This window comes from Argopecten irradians, chromosome 10 (assembly GCF_041381155.1).
Source record: "Argopecten irradians isolate NY chromosome 10, Ai_NY, whole genome shotgun sequence".
In the NCBI taxonomy this organism is placed as follows: Eukaryota; Metazoa; Mollusca; class Bivalvia; order Pectinida; family Pectinidae; genus Argopecten; species Argopecten irradians.
The window spans coordinates 17,692,969-17,716,006 of record NC_091143.1 but is presented as its reverse complement, the minus strand read 5'-3'; the positions used below and the strand labels follow the sequence as shown (position 1 = coordinate 17,716,006).

The window sequence follows — 23,038 nt, the reverse complement described above, 5'->3', positions numbered from 1 at the left end:
TTTTTTTCTAATTCTTTATCCATTGCGGGTATTCAATTTGCTCTTGGGCAATTTCTGTAGTAGGCATTTATTGAGAATGAAGTTATGAAAGTTATCTTCCCTTTAAAGAAGATCCTTGCATTGACTCATTACTTTGTTTCAGAAAATAACTTTATTTTGTAGACAAGTTACAATGTTATTATCATAACCTACCTGGTACCTCCATTGCACAAGTCTCTGAGCAATGAAATACATTAAAACTTGGTGATGTAAATATATACATAGCTGAAAACTCACTTTAGTTAATAATATGTATAGATGTATATTCTACACATTTGGGACTTTAGATTATTGAGTGAGATGCAATTTATTGGCTTCTAATTGTTTCCATTACGTCTTTGCATATTACAGAGTTACTTTCCTTGTGGGTAGGTAATAATTAGCTGACCTGGTCCAAGGTGCCCGTGAGCTTATGTTATGGCGTGGCGTCTGTCGTCCGTCCGTCCGTCCGTCCATCCGTCATTATTTCCTTTAAATCGCTACTCGTCATAGAGTTCTGCATGGAATGTAACCAAATTTGGGGAGAAAAATATCCTTAGGGGAAGAGGAACAGAGTTTGTATAAGTTTTGGCTTTGACCCACCGGGGGCAGGAGGGGCGAGGCCCAATAGGGGTAAATCCTTTAAATCGCTACTAGTCATAGAGTTCTGCAAGAAATGTAACCAAATTTGGCCAGAAACATCCTTGGGGGAAGGGGGATTTGAGCTTGTATAAGTTTTGGCTTTGACCCACCGGGGGCAGAAGGGGTGGGTCCCAATAGGGATAAATCCTTTAATTAGCTACTAGTCATAGAGTTGCATGAAATGTAATCAAATTTGGCCAGAAACATCCTGGGGGGAAGGGGAACATATGTTGTATAAATTTTGGCTCTGAAACCCCTGAAGCATAAAAAATGGGTTCCAATAGGTAAATTAGAGGTAAATCTTTAAATTCTTTCAGAAAAGAAACAATTATTCTGTATTCAGAACATTACTTGGCATTACAATAACCAGGTGAGCGATACAGGCCCTCTGGGCCTCTTGTAATTTCATTATTTTGTGAACAAAATTCATATCATCTTCTCTGAAAAGTATGTTGTAACTTAAATTACACTCACAAACACATGATGTCACAATAAATACCTGCAAGGGCTGATAATTCTGTAATATGCAAAGATGGAAAACATCTGTCCCTGTGATATTGGTAATTAAACTGAAATATATGATTTATTTTTGCCCTAGTGATAAAGGTAATGGTGTTATATTACTAATTGTAGAGATGAAGGGGAAGTTGTGGTGACCAAGACCCTACCACACACCATTACAGAATGGGTAGGCAACACCATCTGTGCCAACACTGAGGTCGGTATCGGGACGTCGCCCCTGGCAACCATAACTGCATTCCAGCCGTTCTTCCTGTCCTTCACTCTGCCCTACTCTGCTGTACGAGGAGAGATCGTGCCCGTCACTGTTACCATCTTCAACTACATGTCAGAATGTCTTGTTGTAAGTTTTACATACCAGGGGTGTAGAATTCTGAAAATTTTGCACTAGCCCGAGGGCTAGTAGCAACAATTTTTCACTAGACCTGATCCGAATTCTCCTAGCCCTATTTTTAGCCCACCATCATCAGATGGTGGACTATTCAAATCGCTTTTTGTCCTTGGTCCGTCGTCCGTCCTTCCCTCCGTCTGTCCGTCCATCCGTTAACAATTCTTGTTATCGCTATCAGAAAGTACTGAAGGGATCTGTCTCAAATTTCATATGTAGGTTTCCCTAGGGCCCTAGTTGTGCATATGGCATTTTGGGACCAATCGGTCAACAAAATGGCCGCCAGGCAGCCATCTTGGATTTTGATACTTAAAGTTTCTTATCGCTATTTCTCAGAAAGTACTGAAGGGATCTGTCCCACATTTCATATGTAGGTTCCCCTAGGGCCCTGGTTATGCACATTGCATTTTGGTACCAATCGGTGAACAAGATGGCCAACAGGACGCCATCTTGGATTTTGATAGTTAAAGTTTGTTACCGCTATTTCTCAGAAAGTACGGAAGGGATCTCTCTCAAATTTCACATGTAGGTTCCCCTAGGGGTTAAGTTGTGCATATTGCATTTTGGGACCAATTGGTCAACAAGATGGCCGACAGGCCGCCATTTTGGATTTTGACAATTAAAGTTTGTTACCGCTATTTCTCAGAAAATGCTGAAGGGATTCTTCTCAAATTTCACATGTAGGTTCCCCTGGGGCCCTAGTTGTGCATATTGCATTTTGGGACCAATTGGTCAACAAGATGGCCGACAGGCCACCATCTTGGATTTTGACAATTAACATTGTTATTACTATTTCTCGGAAAGTGCTGAAAGGATTCTTCTCAAATTTTACGAATAGGTTCCCCTAGGGCCTTAGTTGTGCATATTGCATTTTGGGACTTATATATCAACAAGATGGTGGACAGGCCACCATCTTGAATTTTGACAATTGAAGTTTGTTACCACTATTTCTCAAAAATTACTGAAGGGATCTGTCTCAAATTGCGTGTGCATGGTCCCCTAGGTCCCTGGTTATGCATATTGCATTTTGGTACCAATTGATGAACAAGATGGCCGACAGGACGCCATCTTTGATTTTGACAATAGAATTTTGTTACCGCTATTTCTCAGAAAGTACTGAAGGGATCTGTGTCAAATTGCATGTGCAGGTTCCCCTAAGTGTCTAGTTGTGCATATCGCATTTTCAGACCGAAAGGTGAACAAGATGGCCGTAAGGCCGCCACTTGGATTTTGATAGTTGAAGCTTAATTTAAAATTGTTACCATTTTTTCTCAGAAAAGTACTGAAATGATCCGTCTAAAATTTTATGTGTAAGTTCCCCTAGGACCTTAGTTGTTCATATTGCATATTCAGATCGGTCAAAAAGATGGCCGACAGGTAGCCATGTTGTTTTTTGATAATTGAAGTTTGTTACTGTTATATATCTCAGAAAGTACTTAAAGGATCATTCTCAAATTCCATATGTAGTAATATGTAGTAAAAGTTTGAAAAGCAGAGAAAAGATCCCTCTTTCCTTTGTCAGACTTAGATCATTCTTTGGTGGGCGTCAAGATCCCTCTGGGATCTCTTGTATATGTAGTATGTTTGCAAATGTTTGAAAAGCAGAGAAAAGACCCCCCTTTCCATTGTCAGACATAGATCATTCATTGGTGGGTGCCAAGATCCCTCTGGGATCTCTTGTTCGTTTATTTGTGTATGCACATTTTACTCGATCTTGATTTTGTACAAACCTGTACAGAACAAGAACTTGTCTAGCTGTGTGTTTAATACCACAAACACGCACCTAGACATGCATGACTAGTAGCATGCAAAATAATTCAGATTTGAAATTATATTTCTTACATCACTCAGATATTTCCTTTAAAACTATCATAATAAGATGTAAAGAAAGAAAACATAATCAGTATATAGCTCTTAAACTTGAATATTAAAGCTTAGCAAGGAAATATAATGTGAATACAATCATTATTTATTATCTGCTGTTTTCATTTTATATGTATGATGAACTTAGAATTTAGTAAATAGTACAGTTCATGAAATTTTTGTAAAAAATCTTTAATCAAAATTACTTTTTACTGATCACTTACTTATTTTCTATGAGTATTGAAAAAACAGTAACATTTAGTAACATTTGCATGAGATTTGAATAAAATGATGCCAATTTCATATAAATTCATTCCAAGAACTGTACACAAATTCAATTTGAAAATATTTCGTAATTGATTATTAAATTGCACTGCTAATTTTCATTTACAAGATTTCAATTAATCATAAAAATATGCAAAAAGATTGTATCTATAATAATGAAAATTCTATTACCGGTAAAGTTATTTTGAAAACATTCTAGTGGATTTATTTGTGTCAATTAACTAAGCACTATGTACTATGTATCTGCAAGTATACAGGACTACAAATTACCATGTATTTTAATTACTTCAAAATGATTCATTTCTCTATTCATCTCACAGCAGTAGTTTTTTCTGAATCCAACCCTCATATACTCAAATTTACAACACTAAAATGATAGTGATGCTAAGTAATATAACTGTCACTTCATAATTGATTCTTATCTAGAGTTTAGAAATCTCGATTTTCCCGTTCCCTGTCTGTCAACAACATCTGCAAACACATGGCCATCTGGGTCACTCAAGTGCTTAATTTTCACCAATTACATAACAAAGCCTTTGATGCACCTAGATGAAAAATGTTATTTACGTTTGGTAACCATCTGTATTTGTAAAACTACATTCATGATATCATTTGCTTCAGTTCTGACCACATATTTACTGCTAGTAGAATTCTGAATAGTAATAAAAGGCTAAACTGCTGATTTACAACTAAAATTTCGATGTAAAGATAGATTTTGAACAGGAATTTTCCACAAGTCTACAGGCTAGTAATGATCATGAAGCCACTAGCTTGACCTGAAATTCACTAGCCCCGGACGTCGGGTTAGTGGAATTGTACACCCTTGCATACCATTTTCAACTCAATAAGTGACCAGTGCAATAAAAAATTGAAAAAATATAAAGGGCACTTAACAGAATCAAATTTGGAATAGCCTTTTATAAATCATTTTGCAAAAGAAATCATATAAAGAAACATAAAAAGTTTTCATATCTTTAGTCTGCATTTAATTTGTGGTAAGAGAAATTGAGGCTTCGGAAAATTGAGGGGATGGGGGTGGTTATCAAGTTGAACATGGTAGACAGGATATATAGAATTCAGCATGCTTTAAACTTTTACGATTTATTAAAGCTGAACAAAAATAATAAATATGGAATACTGCAACAACAAAAATTAATTTGGGCTCTGGTTAGTAAGCCTTGATGTATGATTAGTTTGCATTTCAATTTTTCTGTCCAGATGCTTTTACGACTGGAGCCTTCTGAGGGTTTTGAACTGAGGTCAGCAAATCGAACTGTGCGAACATGTGTATGTGGTGGGGAATCAGAGAGCATCAAATACTACATCAAACCAACACAACTTGGAGAGATTGCAATCGTGGCTGCAGTGAGTCAACATCCCTCTTTATTACAGGGTTATTCATTCAAAATATTTACCACTAGACTTCAAAAACTCACTAACTATAGTTAATGAGATGGTGTAGTGGTTAACCCACCCGCCTTTCCCCTAGCAGGCCGGGGTTCAATCCCGCTTGATGATGCTTACATCTGGTCCATCGAGAGTGATTTACATAAGTTGTATAACTTGTTTCGTAATCGATGTAAGCTAAATAAAGTTTATATTATACATGGATTAACATTCCCTTTTAGCTTATTAATTTGCAAAAAATGTAAAGAAATTTTTAATTACAGATGAGCAAATTAAAATGCTATTTCTGCATGGATTTCATAATGGTTCCTACACTGAGCAAATTCATTCTCTTTAACACAATTTTATTACTTTTACTGATTTTAGGCAGAGTCCATAGGTGATGACGGTATATGTGGTAACAATGCAATCAGTGATGAAACCACTGGAGCTTCTGATGCTGTAAAAAGGATGCTACTGATCGAGGTGTGTATAACAAGTGTTGTCTAGATGATCGATTGTAATCAATATCTGATAAGAAAGGCTACCAATTTCTGATGATCACTTGTGAGGTACCAACATCAATGATTATTTTCAAAACTGGAAGTGCAAGTTTTGTTCACTTAGACATTACAGGAGTAAATGCTATTTTTACTCTTTAGCTATGTCAAGAATTTTGTCAATAGTTCTCTTAGTTCTACTTGAGCTAAGTTGAAAAGAACTATTAACATTTCAAAGAGATTATGTAACAGTGGACTAACAAATAATAATTAATTAATGATAAAAAAATGTTCAATTAATTGGCACTCGCTCAGGACGATAAAAATGGAAATAAGGGGGCATTTAATAGCACCAAAAGGACCAGTCTTTCACAAAATGATTGCACAAGAGTAAGCCATTAATCAATTTGTAAAAGATATCAAATTGAGAAACCTACACATTTTTCATTCTGTCAGATTCATTTTAATGGAGGCGAGTGAAATTGTGTCTTCACAAAGGGGGAGGGTTGCTTATTGGGTAACTCCAGAAGTTTTAATACTATACTTTGTTTATCTTCTAGGCTGAAGGTGTAGAGAAGGAGTATACATTCAGCTCTTACATGTGTTCTGAAGGTATGCATTCAAACTTTTAAAAGCTTGTGTATTTCATTGTCCATTAAAAAAAGAGAAGAAAAATTATTTGTGTCACAATTTTGTTCTAGCTGCTCTAAAACTTACAATTTATATCTTGGTAGTAGATTAAATGAGAAGAGTGGTTTGAGAACAAAAAACTTGCCTCTAGTAGCCTTATCGTTCTAGTACCTTTTTGTCTTCTGGACCTCTTGAATTTCTCAAAATCTTGTGTTTAATGATTGCACATATCCATCTCAAAATTCTGATTTCTCTCTTTGGCAGGTTTGCTTATATTTATAATTTAAAGATTCTGAAATATTAATCAACATTTGTGTATACAGGTGACTCCCAGATTACAACTATTGACCTGGTCCTCCCACCTACTAACTTAGTGGAAGACTCCGCGAGAGGCAAAGTCAGCGTCATTGGTGAGTTCATACGACGGGTTTGTTATACAGAGGCACTACTATATTGTGTTACCATTACATCTTGTCCTGTTCTCTCATGCACTGCTTACATAGTATCCTAAATTAATGAAATACAGGTTCTTTGCTAAGTCTTTTCACTATTTTTTTCTTCAGGTGACATCATGGGTCCGGCATTGTCTAACCTACAGGGAATGTTAAGGATGCCGTATGGTTGTGGTGAACAGAACATGGCGTCATGGTCCCCAAATATCGTTGTCCTTCAGTATCTCACCAACACTAACCAACTCACCAGCAAGATTGAGACTGAAGCCCTCAACTATATGAGGATAGGTTAGTTGGTACACAGGTTTTTCTTTGATTTTGATTTATCCAAATACCACCCAGACTGATTAACCCTAATACCATCCAAGGTAGTGGATTAGCATGCCAGAGTTTGCTGGTGTAGGTCTGTTGGAAAGTCAGAATATGTGGAGAAAATCACTTTCATATTGTTACTGCCATTACCTGACAACTGCCTTATCTTAACGCAGTCTAAAGATTATACGGTACTTATAACTATGTCAAAATTTAGCAGTCTTTTGAGATATTTACCCTTTGTTTTTTCAGGATACCAGAGACAGTTAAAGTATCGCCATGACGACGGCTCCTACAGTGCCTTCGGGAACTCTAATGCTGATGGCAGCATGTGGCTAACTGCATTTGTGGATTTGTGGTCAAATGTTTTGGTCAGTCTTTGCCCTTCATTGACATTGACAATGAAGACCTTGTCAAGAGTCTAAACTGGTTCAGAAAGAGGCAGCTGGAAAATGGTTGTTTCCCTAAAATTGGTTACACTCATAGTTACTACCTGAAGGGTGGAATTAGTAAGGAAAGCAACGAAGCTGCCATGACTGCCTTCGTACTGATAGCTATGTTAGAAGCTGGTGTGAATAAAGACGTACGTAACACTTTGAATTAGATAATTGTCAGAGTGAGAATATTATAGTCAGAAGTCTCAAATATAGACATATTGTACCATTTGTCAGAAAAATAATAAAATTGCTACTACAACAATTCAGAAATGACTAATTTAGCAACTTGTGGCCCTATAACAAGATAGCAAGCTGTGAAGCTAATGCATGTGCTCGTTTTCATATTTCAAATTATTTATTTATATCCCATGTCAAAATGTGAAGTTTATACAGATTCAAATTGTGTGTGTATTCGGAACTTGCACATTACAGAGTTATCTGCCCACGCATTTAGGTATTGATTGTGACCTCATGTGTTTGTAAGCATAACATTATACTTTTCTGAAATAACAACCTGAATTACGATCACCAAATAATGACATTACAATGGATACCTACCCGCAAAGGAGCTAACTCTGTATTATGCTAAGACGGCATAGCACTAAGCTGGTAGTTTGTATGAAATCGTGCAATGAGAATTCATTTTACACATTTGGAACAAAAATTGTTCAAGTAATGTATTAAGCGTGTAGATAATGTTCCTGCCTTATTACAGGACAATTCTGTTGTGAGTGCCGTAAGGTGCCTGGACGTTCAGGATAACAACGACACATATACATTATCTATGATGGCCTACGCCTACACGCTGTACGACATCAACTGGCCAAACAGAGCCGTGGTGATGGAAGAACTCGAGGAGAGGGCTATGTATGCAGGTAATCAAATTAATACTCTGGTCATTGTTTGACTTATAACAATTTGGTACTGTGATCTCTCTAGCCCTGTAATTTATGACAATTTTTAGTGGCTGATACATGAGCAATATTTCTTCATGTGAAATTCATGTAGAGAAGAAAAATTGGATGTCAGGTGACTTTACATTATTTAGCAATTGCATAAAAAGAATGAGTCAACACTTTAGTTCCTTCCAGTAAACTGATTATTCACTAAAAGTGTTGATGACATGTTTTCGCTTGAATGGATTCATCATCAGAACTATTTAGTAATGCTTATAAATCATTTGAATTACTAGAGGATGGTATACTGAAGTACTGGACTCGTAACAATGAGGAGGAGGCAACTCCGGAACCCTACTCATGGCGTTGGTACAGGGCTCCCTCGGCGGAGATTGAGATCACCTCCTACGTCCTGCTGGCTACTATCATAGGGGAACAGGAAAACGCTGTGGTCAATGCACAGCCCATTGTCATGTGGCTCACGAAACAGAGAAATGAACTTGGAGGCTTCTCATCTACACAGGTAATATATAAACACTAGTCGAGACCGAAGAATATGATTTATAACAATGCTTAATACGTATATCTACATATGTTGTTAAGAGGTCAAGGTTGTAGGTCATGAGGCCTTGAATATGTATACACATTGTGTTGCAGAGGTCAAAGTTGTTTGTCATGAGGCCCTGAATATGTATACATGTTGTGTTACATAGGTCAAAGTTATAGGTCAGACATAAGGCCCTGAATATGTATACACGTTGTGTTACAGAGGCCAAGGTTGTTGGTCATGAGGCCCTTAATATGTATACATGTTGTGTTACAGAGGTCAAGTTTGTTGATCATGAGGCCCTGAATATCTACAATGTATACATGTTGTGTTACAGGATACTGTAATAGGTCTCCAGGCCCTGTCAGTGTATGCCACTCTAGTCTATCGTGGAGGGATGCATTTAGTTGTGACCTTCAGAGGAATTCATAATGAGGAGAGAGAATTTGGTATCACCGGCGACAACAATCTTGTCCTCCAGTCATCCTCGTTAGATGTTGTTCCGGACACTCTGGAGACCGAGGTCTACGGTGTTGGCTGTGCTCTTGTACAGGTAGGGGAACTATTGTTTAGTTTAGTTACTATGATGCTATAAAATATGAAATACTTTTTGTGGAGAAATCTACGTTGTGTTTGTGATTGGTGTTAAAACAAAAACATAAAAACAACAAAATTTGGTTTGTATGTTATTACAATCATTGTATACCGTACACCAACCATGAATATATCTACCCATGCACTTCTTTAAATGCTTTTAACCATGAAGGAAAGTATGTTATGTATAACATCCATTTGTAGGTAATTAGCATATAAAACATGACTCTCACTGATCGATAGCTTCACTCCATCTGTTTTTTATTTTGTAGGCCAGCATGAAATACAACATAGATGAAGCTCCAGCAGGACCGGCCTTTAACATACGATTGAATGCTTTCCGCTCAAAGACAATGGGCAATGACTGTAAGAGAAGAACACTCAACATTTGTGCATCGTAAGTACAGTACCGATAAAATTGGTTTGGTCCAGATGCGGGATGGATAGTGGCATATAAAAAAAAACATTTCTATCACCCAACAAATCGTATTTAACACTCTTGCTATTCATCTTAACCTGTTTTATACTTTGTCCTTTACTCATGTTTCCATCCAGGCATCATTATGTATTCACTTCCATCTAGCATTTTGAAAAATACCTATTTATATTTTACTTACACTTACAATTGAAAAGCAAAAAAATTTAAAAAAAAAATAAAAAATGAAGGAGTGCTTAATAGGACCAAATTTGGGAAAACATTTTACAAAATCATTGCACAGAGAAAGCCATTAATCAATTTGCAAAAGAAATCAAATAGTTTTAGTCTGCATTGAATTCAAGATACATGATATTGATGCCTTAAAAAGTGGGAGGAGCGATTTTAGATAAAGGGGCGCATGTGGGTCGATTATGGTGTGTTAAATATACCCCCATATCCTGTGTAAAGTGTTGTGTTTGGTGTGTAACAGATTCCGCGGCCCAGGAGGAATCAGCAACATGGCTATAGTAGATGTTAAAATGGTCACTGGATGGATCCCGGTCACTTCTACATTAGATGAGGTATGTAGACTTATAAAAAAGAAAAATTTCCCTTAACTTTAATGGATGCTACGTTATTATCTCTTCGCCATAGGTCTGATTTGGGAAGATTGATGGAAATAAACCTAGTCAGATAGGATAACACTGCCTAAATATATCTCCTCTAGAAAAGCTTTCAAAAATCTAACTTGTATTTGGCGGAGCAGTTCTTTAATTCCCTCTTGTGAAATCATTTAAAAAAATCTGGGTCCTAATTTAATTATGTACTGGCTGTACAAAAAAGATTAATTGGTTGTACAAGTTATCCCATGATGTTATTGGTCAAAGTTGTACAAGTTTTCCCATGATGTTATTGGTCAAAGTTGTACAAGTTATCCCATGATGTCATTAGTCAAAGTTGTACAAGTTATCCCATGATGTTATTGGTCAAAGTTGTACAAGTTATCCCATGATGTTATTGGTCAAAATTGTACAAGTTATCCCATGATGTTATTGGTCAAAATTGTACAAGTTATCCCATGATGTTATTGGTCAAAGTTGTACAAGTTATCCCATGATGTTATTGGTCAAAGTTGTACAAGTTTATCCCATGATGTTATTGGTCAAAGTTGTACAAGTTATCCCATGATGTTATTGTCAAATCGTACAAGTTATCCATGATGTATTGTCAAAGTTATCCCATGATGTTATTGGTCAAAGTTGTACAAGTTATCCCATGATGTTGTTTGGTCAAAGTTGTACAAGTTATCCCATGATGTCATTGGTCAAAGTTGTACAAGTTATCCCATGATGTTATTGGTCAAAGTTGTACAAGTTACCCATGATGTTATTGGTCAAAGTTGTACAAGTTATCCCATGGATGTTATGTCAAAGTTGTCAAGTTATCCCTGATGTTATTGGTCAAAGTTGTACAAGTTATCCCATGATGTTATTGGTCAAAGTTGTACAAGTTATCCCATGATGTTATTGGTCAAAGTTGTACAAGTTATCCCATGATGTTATTGGTCAAAGTTGTACAAGTTATCCCATGATGTTATTGGTCAAAGTTGTACAAGTTATCCCATGATGTTATTGGTCAAAGTTGTACAAGTTATCCCATGATGTTATTGGTCAAAGTTGTACAAGTTATCCCATGATGTTATCGGTCAAAGTTGTACAAGTTATCCCATGATGTTATTGGTCAAAGTTGTACAAGTTATCCCATGATGTTATTGGTCAATTGTACAAGTTATCCCATGATGTTATTGGTCAAAATTGTACAAGTTATCCCATGATGTTATTGGTCAAAGTTGTACAAGTTATCCCATGATGTTATTGGTCAAAGTTGTACAAGTTATCCCATGATGTTATTGGTCAAAGTTGTACAAGTTATCCCATGATGTTATTGGTCAAAGTTGTACAAGTTATCCCATGATGTTATTGGTCAAAGTTGTACAAGTTATCCCATGATGTTATTGGTCAAAGTTGTACAAGTTATCCCATGATGTTATTGGTCAAAGTTGTACAAGTTATCCCATGATGTTATTGGTCAAAGTTGTACAAGTTATCCCATAATGTCATTGGTCAAAGTTGTACAAGTTATCCCATGATGTTATTGGTCAAAGTTGTACAAGTTATCCCATGATGTTATTGGTCAAAGTTGTACAAGTTATCCCATGATGTTATTGGTCAAAGTTGTACAAGTTATCCCATAATGTCATTGGTCAAAGTTGTACAAGTTATCCCATGATGTTATTGGTCAAAGTTGTACAAGTTATCCCATGATGTCATTGGTCAAAGTTGTACAAGTTATCCCATAATGTCATTGGTCAAAGTTGTACAAGTTATCCCATGATGTTATTGGTCAAAGTTGTACAAGTTATCCCATAATGTCATTGGTCAAAGTTGACCGTAAGGACAGTAGGATTTTATGTCATCGGATGCCTCCTTAATTCATCACAAATGGAGATAAAGAGTAGTGAATTCTTCACAAACCATTGATGAACTTATAGTCTTTATTTTGTTGTTCATTAAAGCTGGTGAAAGATGAGTCTTTGGGTATTCAGAAGTATGAAGAAGACGGCAACATTGTTCACATATATTTTGACAAGGTATTTATCTGGATTTATTTGATCACTTAACACCTAATATGAGGGTAACTTCATATTTGAATTGAATTTAATTCACATGTTTGCCCATTTGTAACAATGTGTTAAAATCATGTGAATTACATCTATTTGCCTATGTATCGTATACTTGTGCAAAATATACATGGATACACATTTTGTCTTGACTAGTTCGACTCGGCTGGCCAGTGTTTCTACTTTGATCTAGAACAAGATATAGAAGTTTCGGACCCTAAGAAGGCATTCATCAAAGTGTATGACTATTATGAAACAGGTAAGATGATGTGTACCACGTTTCCACACATTGAAACACATGCTATTTTGGAATGATTTAGGGGGGGGGGGGGTATACCAGGGGACTACACTTAGGGGTGACTGACCACTGTCTATAATGTTAATTATTGCAATACTAAATACTATTGCTATCAAGGGAAATACTATTGAGTTAGTTTATCTATTACAGAATACAATTCGATAGTATTGTGATAGTATTGCACTTTGAATTCGATTACAATCCTGTCAATGAATTGGCTGCCATGAGATTTATCTAGTGCAGTATTGGTTTAGAGTTATTGTCATTTACCTGATAGCGCCAGTACCAACTCAAAAATATTGTGATTGAGAACATTGTCGGTGTTTGCATTTTGATTGAAAAGCATGGGAAAGTGACAATTTATCGTGACTGTTGGTCTGTTACTGTATCAAACCTCTGTGAGTACATGATTTAAGTCCGAGTTACAGAACAATATCTGACTATTGAAACTATCGGCAATTGTTATCAACTTTTTGAAATTGCTATTGATTGATCAAGCTGTCAAGCTGAGAGGCATACAATCGCAATATATATATCGATAGTTCTATGTATTGTTTCATCCCTACCTTCTATACATATTGTACATGTAGCCAGTTAAAATTTTGAAATGTAAAAGTTTATATTTCTGTGATTGTATAAAAATATGTATTCTTTACTTATAGCACCAAATGGAGCCACTATTTACTAAAACAAAATCATTGCTCTTTTACCAACCCAATTTCCATGCTCTGCCATGAATTAGGTGAGAAGATGGGCATGTAGTAGTTCCCATGTCTGTCCTGTAGTATTCAGTCCCTCTTTGATATGTGATGATGGAGGCAATTCAAACATTTTTAGTTAATATATCAAATGATTTTAATTTATAAAGAGCGTTTGAGAGTTGTACTGTGTTCTTTGTATTTGTATGCTTGAACCTGATTGTAGACCTACAGGCAGTATTACAGTATGGTTTGAAGACCACATGCGGAACTAAAGAGGAGTTACCTGAGATCTCTGTTGACCAATATCTCCGTGGTATCTTCTTCACCTCTGTCGACGAAATCCAGCAAGTTAGGGTTCCGATAGGACTGGGTACGTACATGTATTGAGGATATCAAGCAAAAGGCAGAGTCATTGTGGTGGTAAACCAATAACTAATACTAATGGAGACAATAAAACCTGACAGAAGGCTGCCATATAATGGTTACCGGGTAACATGATCAGTAACTAGATAACAAATATAGTGACAACAAAACCAGGCAATAGGCATAGTTATGTAGGTGGTAAATCAATAACTAATAGACACAGTAAAACCTGACCGAAGGCTACCATATAATGGTTACCGGGTAACATAATCAGTAACTAGATAACAAATATAGTGACAACAAAACCAGGCAATAGGCACAGTTATGTAGGTGTAACTAATAAGTAACAAACTAGTGTATAGTAAGGACAAAATCTAGGAATAGGTTGTTGAGCAATACCTGATAGTGACAATAAAAACCAACAGAAGGTTTATGTAGATGGTAATCAGTAGCTAATTAACAAGCAATGACAGTAGACAATAGGCAGAGTCATGTGATTATATAATCATTTCAAGAGATGATAAAATGTGACAAAAGACAGTCAGGTTGATGGTTATCAGTCATTTAGTAACAGATAGCAATCCAAGAAAACCAGGCAACAGGTAGTGATTGATGGTAACTAAAACAAACAGAAACCTGGTAATATTTAGTGTCAGGATGAGTTCTCAAACATATAGTAGCTTCTGAAATATTTTAGGGGTCACAAATCAGGACTGAGTGATCTGAATTCCAGTATAAGAATGGTAGTGCCTTTTATGCCATTTGGAGATCTTTATGAAATCAATCAAAACAAACATGTAAACACAATAGCTATTTTCTGTGTGGTACAATGTACCAATATAATTGTGGATTCTGTTTTCAGAAAGAGACGGAACCCGCGGACCAGTAGTACCTGATCTTGTAAGTTGTTTTCTAGTTATCACTGAACAGTGTCATTGAGAATCAGTAATCAAGGTCAAAGGTCAAAGGGTTTTAAAATTATGATGTTGATAATATGTTATGATAAAACTCTAAACCACATATAGATGATCATGTTAATGTCATTCATTGTAAGTATATAACATTATATAAATCTTCTTGTATCTTGTAAAACAGGGGTTTATTTAGTTTTAAATTCATTGTCTTTGTAGTTAGTTTTAAATTCATCTGTACTCACTTTGTCTTTGCAGACATGCCCTATCTGTGATATTGCTCTTCCGATGAATAAAGCGGATTTCAAAGAGCTTGTCTGCCAATCAGAAAAAGGTAAAGTCACTCTGTTTTGTATTACTTCATTCAGTAATTCATTAATTGAACATTTGCTTATAGTTATCTGTCCTTGCAGGAACATGTAGGTACTGATTAGTTTCATCATGTTTTTATGAGTATACGTCATATCTTCCAGAGAAAACAACTTACCAGGTAATTATTTTGTCACCTGTAACACAAAGGTCTCACTTAGGTATCATATTGTCAGCGTCAGGGAAATGGTTTCATGGGATAACTTTAGTATTAATTGTCTGATTTCAACCACATTTGGTCTATTGCTTTATTTCTATGTGATCTCGGATGAGTTCGATGTTCGATAATGGTCAAAATCCGTTAACATTTCCAAGAGTTACAGGACTTTAAAATCTTCAAAACAGATAAATCCATGGTTTCCACTCGATAACTTAAATATTTATTGTTCAATTTCAACCAAATTTTAGAAATTGCTTTATAACAATGATATCTCAAATGAGTTCAATAATGGTCAAAATCCGTCGATATTTCCAAGAGTTACGGGACTTTGAAAACAGAAAAATTGATGGTTTCCGCTCTATAACTTTAATATTTATTGTCTGATTTCAACTAATTTTCATGTATTGCTTTATATCAATGACATCTTACATGGATTTGATACTGGTCAAAATATGTCAATATTTGCAAGAGTTACGGGACTTTAAAATCATCAAAATATGGTTTCTTCTCGATAACTTAAGTATTTTTTGTCCGATTTCAACCAAATTTGGTGTATTGCTTTATATCAATGAGATCTTAGATGGGTTCGATACTGGTCAAAATCCATCAATATTTGCAAGAGTTACGGGCCTTGATAACTTCACCTAATTAACATTTTTTTGTGATGCTGTGCAGGCGACACATCCACTTCCGTGGATTTCTTTTTGTGATGCTGTGCAGACGACACATCCACTTCTGTGGAATTCTTGTTATCGATACCTACCAGTAAGGGAGATAACTATTGGGTGCAAAGACAGAATACTATAGTCTTATCTGGTTGTATTCTTTATCTAAGGTTTCTCATGATAGTGTTTTAGAGGGGATGGACTATGTATGAATCATTACAAGTATTAATTGAGCATTTCAACTTTTCATACATACGGTACATTTGAAATGATTTAATCAAGGTTTCATATAGTCTCAAATAGAATTGAACATTGAAAAGGAAGTATTTACCTTTATTTCTTATTTAACAACCTCAGTCTTTTGACAAGTAAATTAAAGAATTGTAAACAGTGGTAACATATATATTCTACAGACATATAAGACCACCTGACCAGATGTACCATAATATGTTTCAGTGTTCAAGGCAGTGGCTGGACGACCAGGCATGTACTCTATGAAGATCTACGCTGACATACGAACCAAGAGGAAGACAAAAATCAACAAATTTGCCAACTTCAGACTCGGACCAAATTGTGTTTGCGACTCCATGCCAGTTTCAGGTAAAAAGAAACTTTAAGTGAAATAATAAACAACACAGCAAAGTAATGTAATAAGAGCAGAGTTCTTTTTTTATCTTTATAATGCAATTCAGATGAATTTTGTATCTAAAGAAATTTTGTTATAGAAAGAAAAAATGGAGGACTTCCTAACTATTTTATATTGAAATATACATGTATTTTAATTCAATTTTAGAATCTGTGAAAATTAATGTCCAACTAGATTTGAAATTGCATTTGCGTAATACAATAGTTGCAGAAGAATGTTGGTTCATAGTATTATATTAGTTGATCATAATGTAGATGTGCAGAATGGGTTAAAGTTTTCATAAGAAATGACCAACATGCACCAAATGAAGTGATCAGAATTTTCTTTAAAATCCTTTTATGTAAATGAAAAAGTTAACCAGGAATGGGATTGTTATCAATAATATGTTCTATTTACAGAGAGTAAAGTGCTAATACTTGCTCATGCCGAGGCCTATGACATGGACAACAAACAACTAACACTGGATGATGGTGTCACTGTCCTACCCTGGTCAAAGCCAATGGAGAAATCGCTACGGAGACTCGTTACACGGAAACGTAGAGGCTGTAACTAAGGACCTAGATAGTGTATCAGTTCAGCAAATGGATCAAATTAACTTTGACTTTGATGGTGACAAGTGGAGATATTCTTGGCATAGAGGCGTATAGGCTATGTCAAGATATGAAATATTCTAAAGAGAATCAAAATTAATACATCTTGTAAATATTGTGTTGAATTTCATTCCAGCTGCCAAACAAAATGTTGTCTTCCCCAGATGCTAAAACTTTTTTCTTTTTCCATGTACATACCGATATCAATATATTAAAGTGTATTACATGCAAAAGAACTCAAAAACATGGGAGAACTATTTTAGCGACAGTAATTTAATACCACATTCAATAACAACCAGGATACATATAGGTTAAAAAATTATTTCTCAGGGAGATGGAATAAGATACTAAATCAAAGAATCACAAGTAGAAGTTCTAGGAGGAAGATGCAATTTCATAGATTCATAATTGTGCCTCTAAAACATATTTCTGGCTATACATAAACTACAACACTTACCTGTGACCATTGCATGCCCAGCCATCTAGACACCAAGTTTTTACTACCAGTTTTTATACCAGCTTTGAAATGGAGATGTATATATATATATATATATATACAAACATTTCTAGTTTTTAAAACAGCTTTCATAGTCAAGCTTATGTTTTTGCTGTAAAATGCAAATAATGAAATCGGAAATGATATATTTATATCATAGTCAGTAGGAAATCTCTTATGAAATGTATTTTTGATATTTGTAGATTTATAAAATAAATTTAATTAAAAAAAATCACGTTTTCAACTTTTGAACTTTTTGACTGGTTTTGATGGCAACCTCATAGTACCGGTAGTTTTTATATGTATAATTCTTATATTAAACATACAATCTAAAACTTCCGATTAACCCTGCATATACATGCTGTAAATACACTACCTATGCTTATACATTTCTAGTCTTTTGTTTTCATTATTTTTTGATGAATTTTAAATGTTAATGATTTTATCAATTTTATTTCTTGAGTATTTTTAACGTATATGATTGAAAAATCCATCTGTTAGAACTGCTGTTTTTATCTGTAATGGCACTTGTTTTTTATTCCATATACCAAAGACTGTCTCATTTTCTACCTCCCATCTTGATATGTATAACATCATACGTTTGGCTGCAAATTATTGTGTGGTTCAAAGCACTAAAAATATGTATGTGTGTATAATGCCTAATAATAAATATATGTATCTTTTCTATGCGTTAATAAATATATATATGTATATATTTGAATATGCTTCTTTTTTATTTTTATTCCCACCCTCCCACCTAGAGGGTATACTCATAGAGATCTGAGAATTAGTTACAGATTATATAATCATGGACCCACCAGAGTGCCCTAAGACCATTTTAAGACGTTTTAGATGTCTAAATGGGGAAAAAACGATAGAAATCATATTCTTCATGGTACTATAATTCAATTTTGCTTGTTACCAGCATTTTCATTGGCTTCAAAATTTACTTTATCAGCCCATAAAGGAAAAAATGGCGTCACCGTTTGTAACGTCGCTTCTGATTGGCTGAGATGACGGCGTAATGATTTCATAGACAAAATAGTCCAAACATGAATTTGAGTATTGAAGAGATTATCTTTAGTTAATTGAATTATAAGGAATAATTTGAATAATTTTTTTATGATATGTATATATAACACAAAAATCTGAGTGTACTCTCATCATAAACCGCTTCGCGGTTTATTTAGAGTACACTCAGATTTTTGTGTTATATCTCCATAACATAAAAATTTATTCAAGTTAATCCTTATTTAAATATTTAAAAAAAAATTAAAGCCTATTTTTCTAAATTATGAACATTTTTTATCGAGATGATATTTCGTTTTATCGGAATACTTTTTCGTTTTATCGAAATAGCATTTCGTTTTATCGAAAAACAATTTCGTTTTTCGAATAAAAACTATTTCGCTTATCGAAACAAAAAGTATTTCGTTTATCGAAATAAAAACTAGATCTATTTCGTTTATCAAATGTCTGGTTTTATCGAAATATCATTTCAATAGCAGTAGCAATAGGATTATAGTAATGAAATATGTTTAAATCAAGTGAAATGTTACTTCGTTTTAACGAAATAGAATTACGTTTTATCGAAATAACATTTGGTTTTAACCAATTAGTAATTCGAAAAACGAAATAGCTAGTATTTATTTTCGATAAAACTAAACAATTTTTCGATATTACACGAAATAGTATTTCGATAAAACCAAATGAAATAAGTGTGAGGCGTATCAGTTAGGGAAATCCGTAGGATTCGCCGTTACTCCTTAAATGTTAATTGACATAATCCGATGTCATGGTCAGAGCACATGGCCTCGTTACTTATGATGATATATATAAGATAGGTCACGTCTATTTACATAACGTGGCCTATCTATATATCATCATTAGACTGCTTTGTGAAGTCTAATTAAATCGAGATTGGTTGGCCTCTGTTGGCATTCATACTAGTATATAGCTAGCTATATAGGCTTACACCAGAGAACAAGAGAGTCTGCAGGTCACTCGGTCAGTTGCCATGGCTCTGTAGATATGTACCTACATGTAACACCTATGACTGACCTAGCTGTGACACGCAACCGTGACGTTTTGGATGAGTGAAGCGGACAAAGTTAATTTTCTCTGATACCATTGGTAAAACAGACATTATCGAGGATAGTTGTTGTACCATAACTTTTAACAGGTAGATATGGCGTACTCACAAGGTATAACTACTACGGAAGCCCGCCTGGGTCGTTTTAAGGACATGTGGTCTACAGGCGATACCAAATGGCATACAAGGGGAATTAACCCACTGCTTCTCAAACATCAAAATATTCTCTTTCCGTCCAAGAGACCATTTAAAGTTTTTGTTCCTCTATGTGGAAAAGATGACTCGGTCAAGTGGTTGGCAGAACAGGGACATATAGTGATTGGACTTGACTTCTCCGATATAGCTTGTAAAGGATTCTTCATTGATAACAATTTGGAATATAGTTTGGAGGAATTCCAGAGTTCGTACTTACAATGTAAAGTTTACAAGGCAGATAACGATAAATTGAACATAACCATTTACTGCTGTGATTATTTCAAATTTGCACCGGAAGTTCAGAAAGATTTTGACACCATCTGGGACAGAGGGGCTTTAAATGCCATGGATTCAATCGATCTGGGAAGATATGTTTCAGTAATGATACCTCTGATGAAGGAAGATTGTATCAACTTCACGGAAATCGTGCACGGTTTCCCAGAATCACATGATATCGAAACTATTCGTGCGGCTTTTGGTGAGAAGTTCAAGGTTGAAAGTGTCGACAAAGTTGGACCACACAGTGAACATTACAGGAAAAATGGAGCTACAGCGTTTGAATTGTTGTGTATAACACGAACACATCCTATTTAGTGAAGTGATGTTGTTAATTAAAAATGATGATTGAGATGCGATAACTTGTTTCAAGTTATTTTTATATCATTCTGTGTTCACGTGTTGCATAATTGCTGTAATTTAATATTGGTCAAAGTAATGTCATCTGTTGTACTATTCCAGATAAAATGTTGTGCGTGATTATAGCAAGGAGTCTTTGTGTTATTTATGTAATAAAGTTTGTTATTAGCAACTCTTATTTTACATTTTTACACTCAAACGTTTGTATGTCCACAACGTCATGAACCAAAGAAGAAAGGACCCGTCTCTTATGGAGATTGAATTAATAACTAATGTCTTTACCGAAGGAGTCTGGTCGGTCATTTGTGCTATTGCTTTCCCTAATCTGTGTTTTGACCTAATTTCTAGGTTCGTGTTTTGACCTAATTCCTAGGTTCGTGTTTTGACCTAATTCCTAGGGTCTGTGTTTTGACCAAATTCGGTTTATTTCTATTCCCCCGTCACTGGGCCTAGAACTTTACAATTTACGTAAATCCTGTTGCATGCACTTCCCAACGGACGTTTATGACTTTATTTGATTAAAATTAATTAAAGTATTTAAGAGAAGTAAAGCTAAAGGAATTTAAAACATGACTGTTACATGTTATATGTTTTAGATTGGAGTATAGTCGATACAAAGTATATGTATTGTAAACTATTCCACGAGAAATGGTGAATTAATTGTCTATTCAACAAATATAAACGCTGAATGCCAAATGAGTCAAATATAATATTATTAAAATGAAAGTTTAAACAACAAATAATGCTTATCTTCTGAGCTACAGGCCATCAAAAACGTACATTTTCATATTATTAAAATGAAAGTTCGAATGGTAATTTGGCTGGACATTTTTTCAAACATGAAGTTTAATGGTTTATGACACAAAAGTGAATGCAATAACAAAAAAACACCTAAAAACCGCCCAAAATGCATTATACCTGTATATCTTTGTAGAATTCACATTTTACAGAAGTGTGGCGTAAGTGAGTTCTCATTAAGGCTATTTTACTGTATGATATTTGTATCTTTTCTACGATAATATTTTCACTCATAGTTGGAGCAATAGTCAAAGTTTTCTTTTATATTGTCTTACAATATTACATCTTCTCAATAAAGAGATCAACCGCGCCAAATGTATTGTATTGCTAATTATTAATAATATTTAGTTTATTTATTTATATTTACAGTTTACACTGACATGGACTCAATAACCATGCTTTCTAGTATTATCATTATCTGTGCATAATGATATTACAACACGTGCGACGATTGCATTTTTACGGGAATAGTCGCTGGCGTAGCAACGTGGGGTGGGAACATATGAATGACTCGGTTCCAATCAGCTGTTCAATCGAATTCTTTGACGATGACGGGAGTGAACAAAATATGGGTATTTTAATAAGAAATATGCAACTGCCGCGAAAATAAATAACATCAATTTGCGTGAAAAACTGTACGTAAATATAAGGAATATACTTTTATTTTGTTGAGGTATAATGATAATGGAGCACGTGTAAATTATGTAACCCCGGCTTCAAATCTATTCCTTAAAGATGCTCCACCGCCGACAGAGCATAAACGATATGCATCATTTGAACAACAATTGGTGTTTAATCGTTTATATATATGTCTAATTAACACCAAAAAAAAAGATTATTTTGCCTTTGGTGCAGACGCAATCAGTACTTCATTCCATATAGGATATAGTGCCATGGAATTTTTTCGGGATGCAATAAATCATTTTTCATATCTTTAACTTGAAGTCTACCTCATCTACCTAGATTTCCAAAAAGCGTTCGATACTGTACCTCATCAGAGACTACTCAAAAAATTATCAGGATACGGAATCACAGGAAATCTACTAAAATGGATTGAAGACTTTCTAACTGACAGAAAACAACGAGTGGTATTAAATGGCGGAAATTCTGACTGGTCTTCGGTAACAAGTGGAATCCCTCAGGGCAGTGTGATAGGCCCCATCCTATTCCTAGTATACATCAATGACCTACCAGAGGCTGTTGAAAACGCTGTTAGACTTTTTGCTGATGACACAAAACTTTTCTCTGTTGTCAATAATGTAAACGATCACCAAAAGCTACAAAGTGACATAAACAATCTAATGACATGGTCCAACGACTGGCAGCTGAAATTTAACTCAAAAAAATGTAAACACCTACGTTTAGGAACAAATAAACAAATTCCTGGGGACTATATCATGGATAATACATCAATCCAGCAAGTCACTGAAGAGAAAGATCTAGGCGTTACTATTGACCAACAACTGAAATTCACAAGACATATCGAAGCATCAGCTGAAAAAGCAAACCAGATTCTAGGAGTGTTGAAAAGAAGCTTCAAATACTTAAACA

General features: G+C 35.0%; 2 protein-coding genes across 2 annotated transcripts in view; both read left to right on the top strand.

Annotated features, from left to right (window-relative positions):
- Positions 1 to 18,487, top strand: part of LOC138333290 (alpha-2-macroglobulin-like protein 1) — a 36,048-nt gene extending 17,561 nt beyond the window's left edge. Inside the window, 20 exon segments of the mRNA XM_069281574.1 lie at positions 1,294 to 1,522; positions 4,934 to 5,080; positions 5,489 to 5,587; positions 6,162 to 6,213; positions 6,555 to 6,641; positions 6,795 to 6,971; positions 7,248 to 7,345; positions 7,348 to 7,578; positions 8,148 to 8,307; positions 8,625 to 8,851; positions 9,213 to 9,428; positions 9,742 to 9,866; positions 10,378 to 10,468; positions 12,463 to 12,537; positions 12,724 to 12,826; positions 13,790 to 13,936; positions 14,792 to 14,829; positions 15,099 to 15,174; positions 16,491 to 16,634; positions 17,079 to 18,487. Coding sequence (XP_069137675.1) covers positions 1,294 to 1,522; positions 4,934 to 5,080; positions 5,489 to 5,587; positions 6,162 to 6,213; positions 6,555 to 6,641; positions 6,795 to 6,971; positions 7,248 to 7,345; positions 7,348 to 7,578; positions 8,148 to 8,307; positions 8,625 to 8,851; positions 9,213 to 9,428; positions 9,742 to 9,866; positions 10,378 to 10,468; positions 12,463 to 12,537; positions 12,724 to 12,826; positions 13,790 to 13,936; positions 14,792 to 14,829; positions 15,099 to 15,174; positions 16,491 to 16,634; positions 17,079 to 17,233 — 2,677 coding nt within the window. The 3' untranslated portion in view covers positions 17,234 to 18,487.
- Positions 18,488 to 19,680: 1,193 nt separating this feature from the next.
- Positions 19,681 to 20,940, top strand: LOC138332754 (probable thiopurine S-methyltransferase). The gene has a single exon (XM_069280723.1). The coding sequence runs from the start codon at positions 19,955 to 19,957 to the stop codon at positions 20,645 to 20,647; it is 693 nt and encodes a 230-aa protein (XP_069136824.1). The 5' UTR covers positions 19,681 to 19,954; the 3' UTR covers positions 20,648 to 20,940.
- The last annotated feature ends 2,098 nt before the right edge of the window (positions 20,941 to 23,038 follow it).

Coding starts and splice junctions, on each gene's coding strand:
- LOC138332754 (XM_069280723.1), top strand. CDS start 19,955: ATGGCGTACTCACAAGGTATAACTACTACGGAAGCCCGCCTGGGTCGT.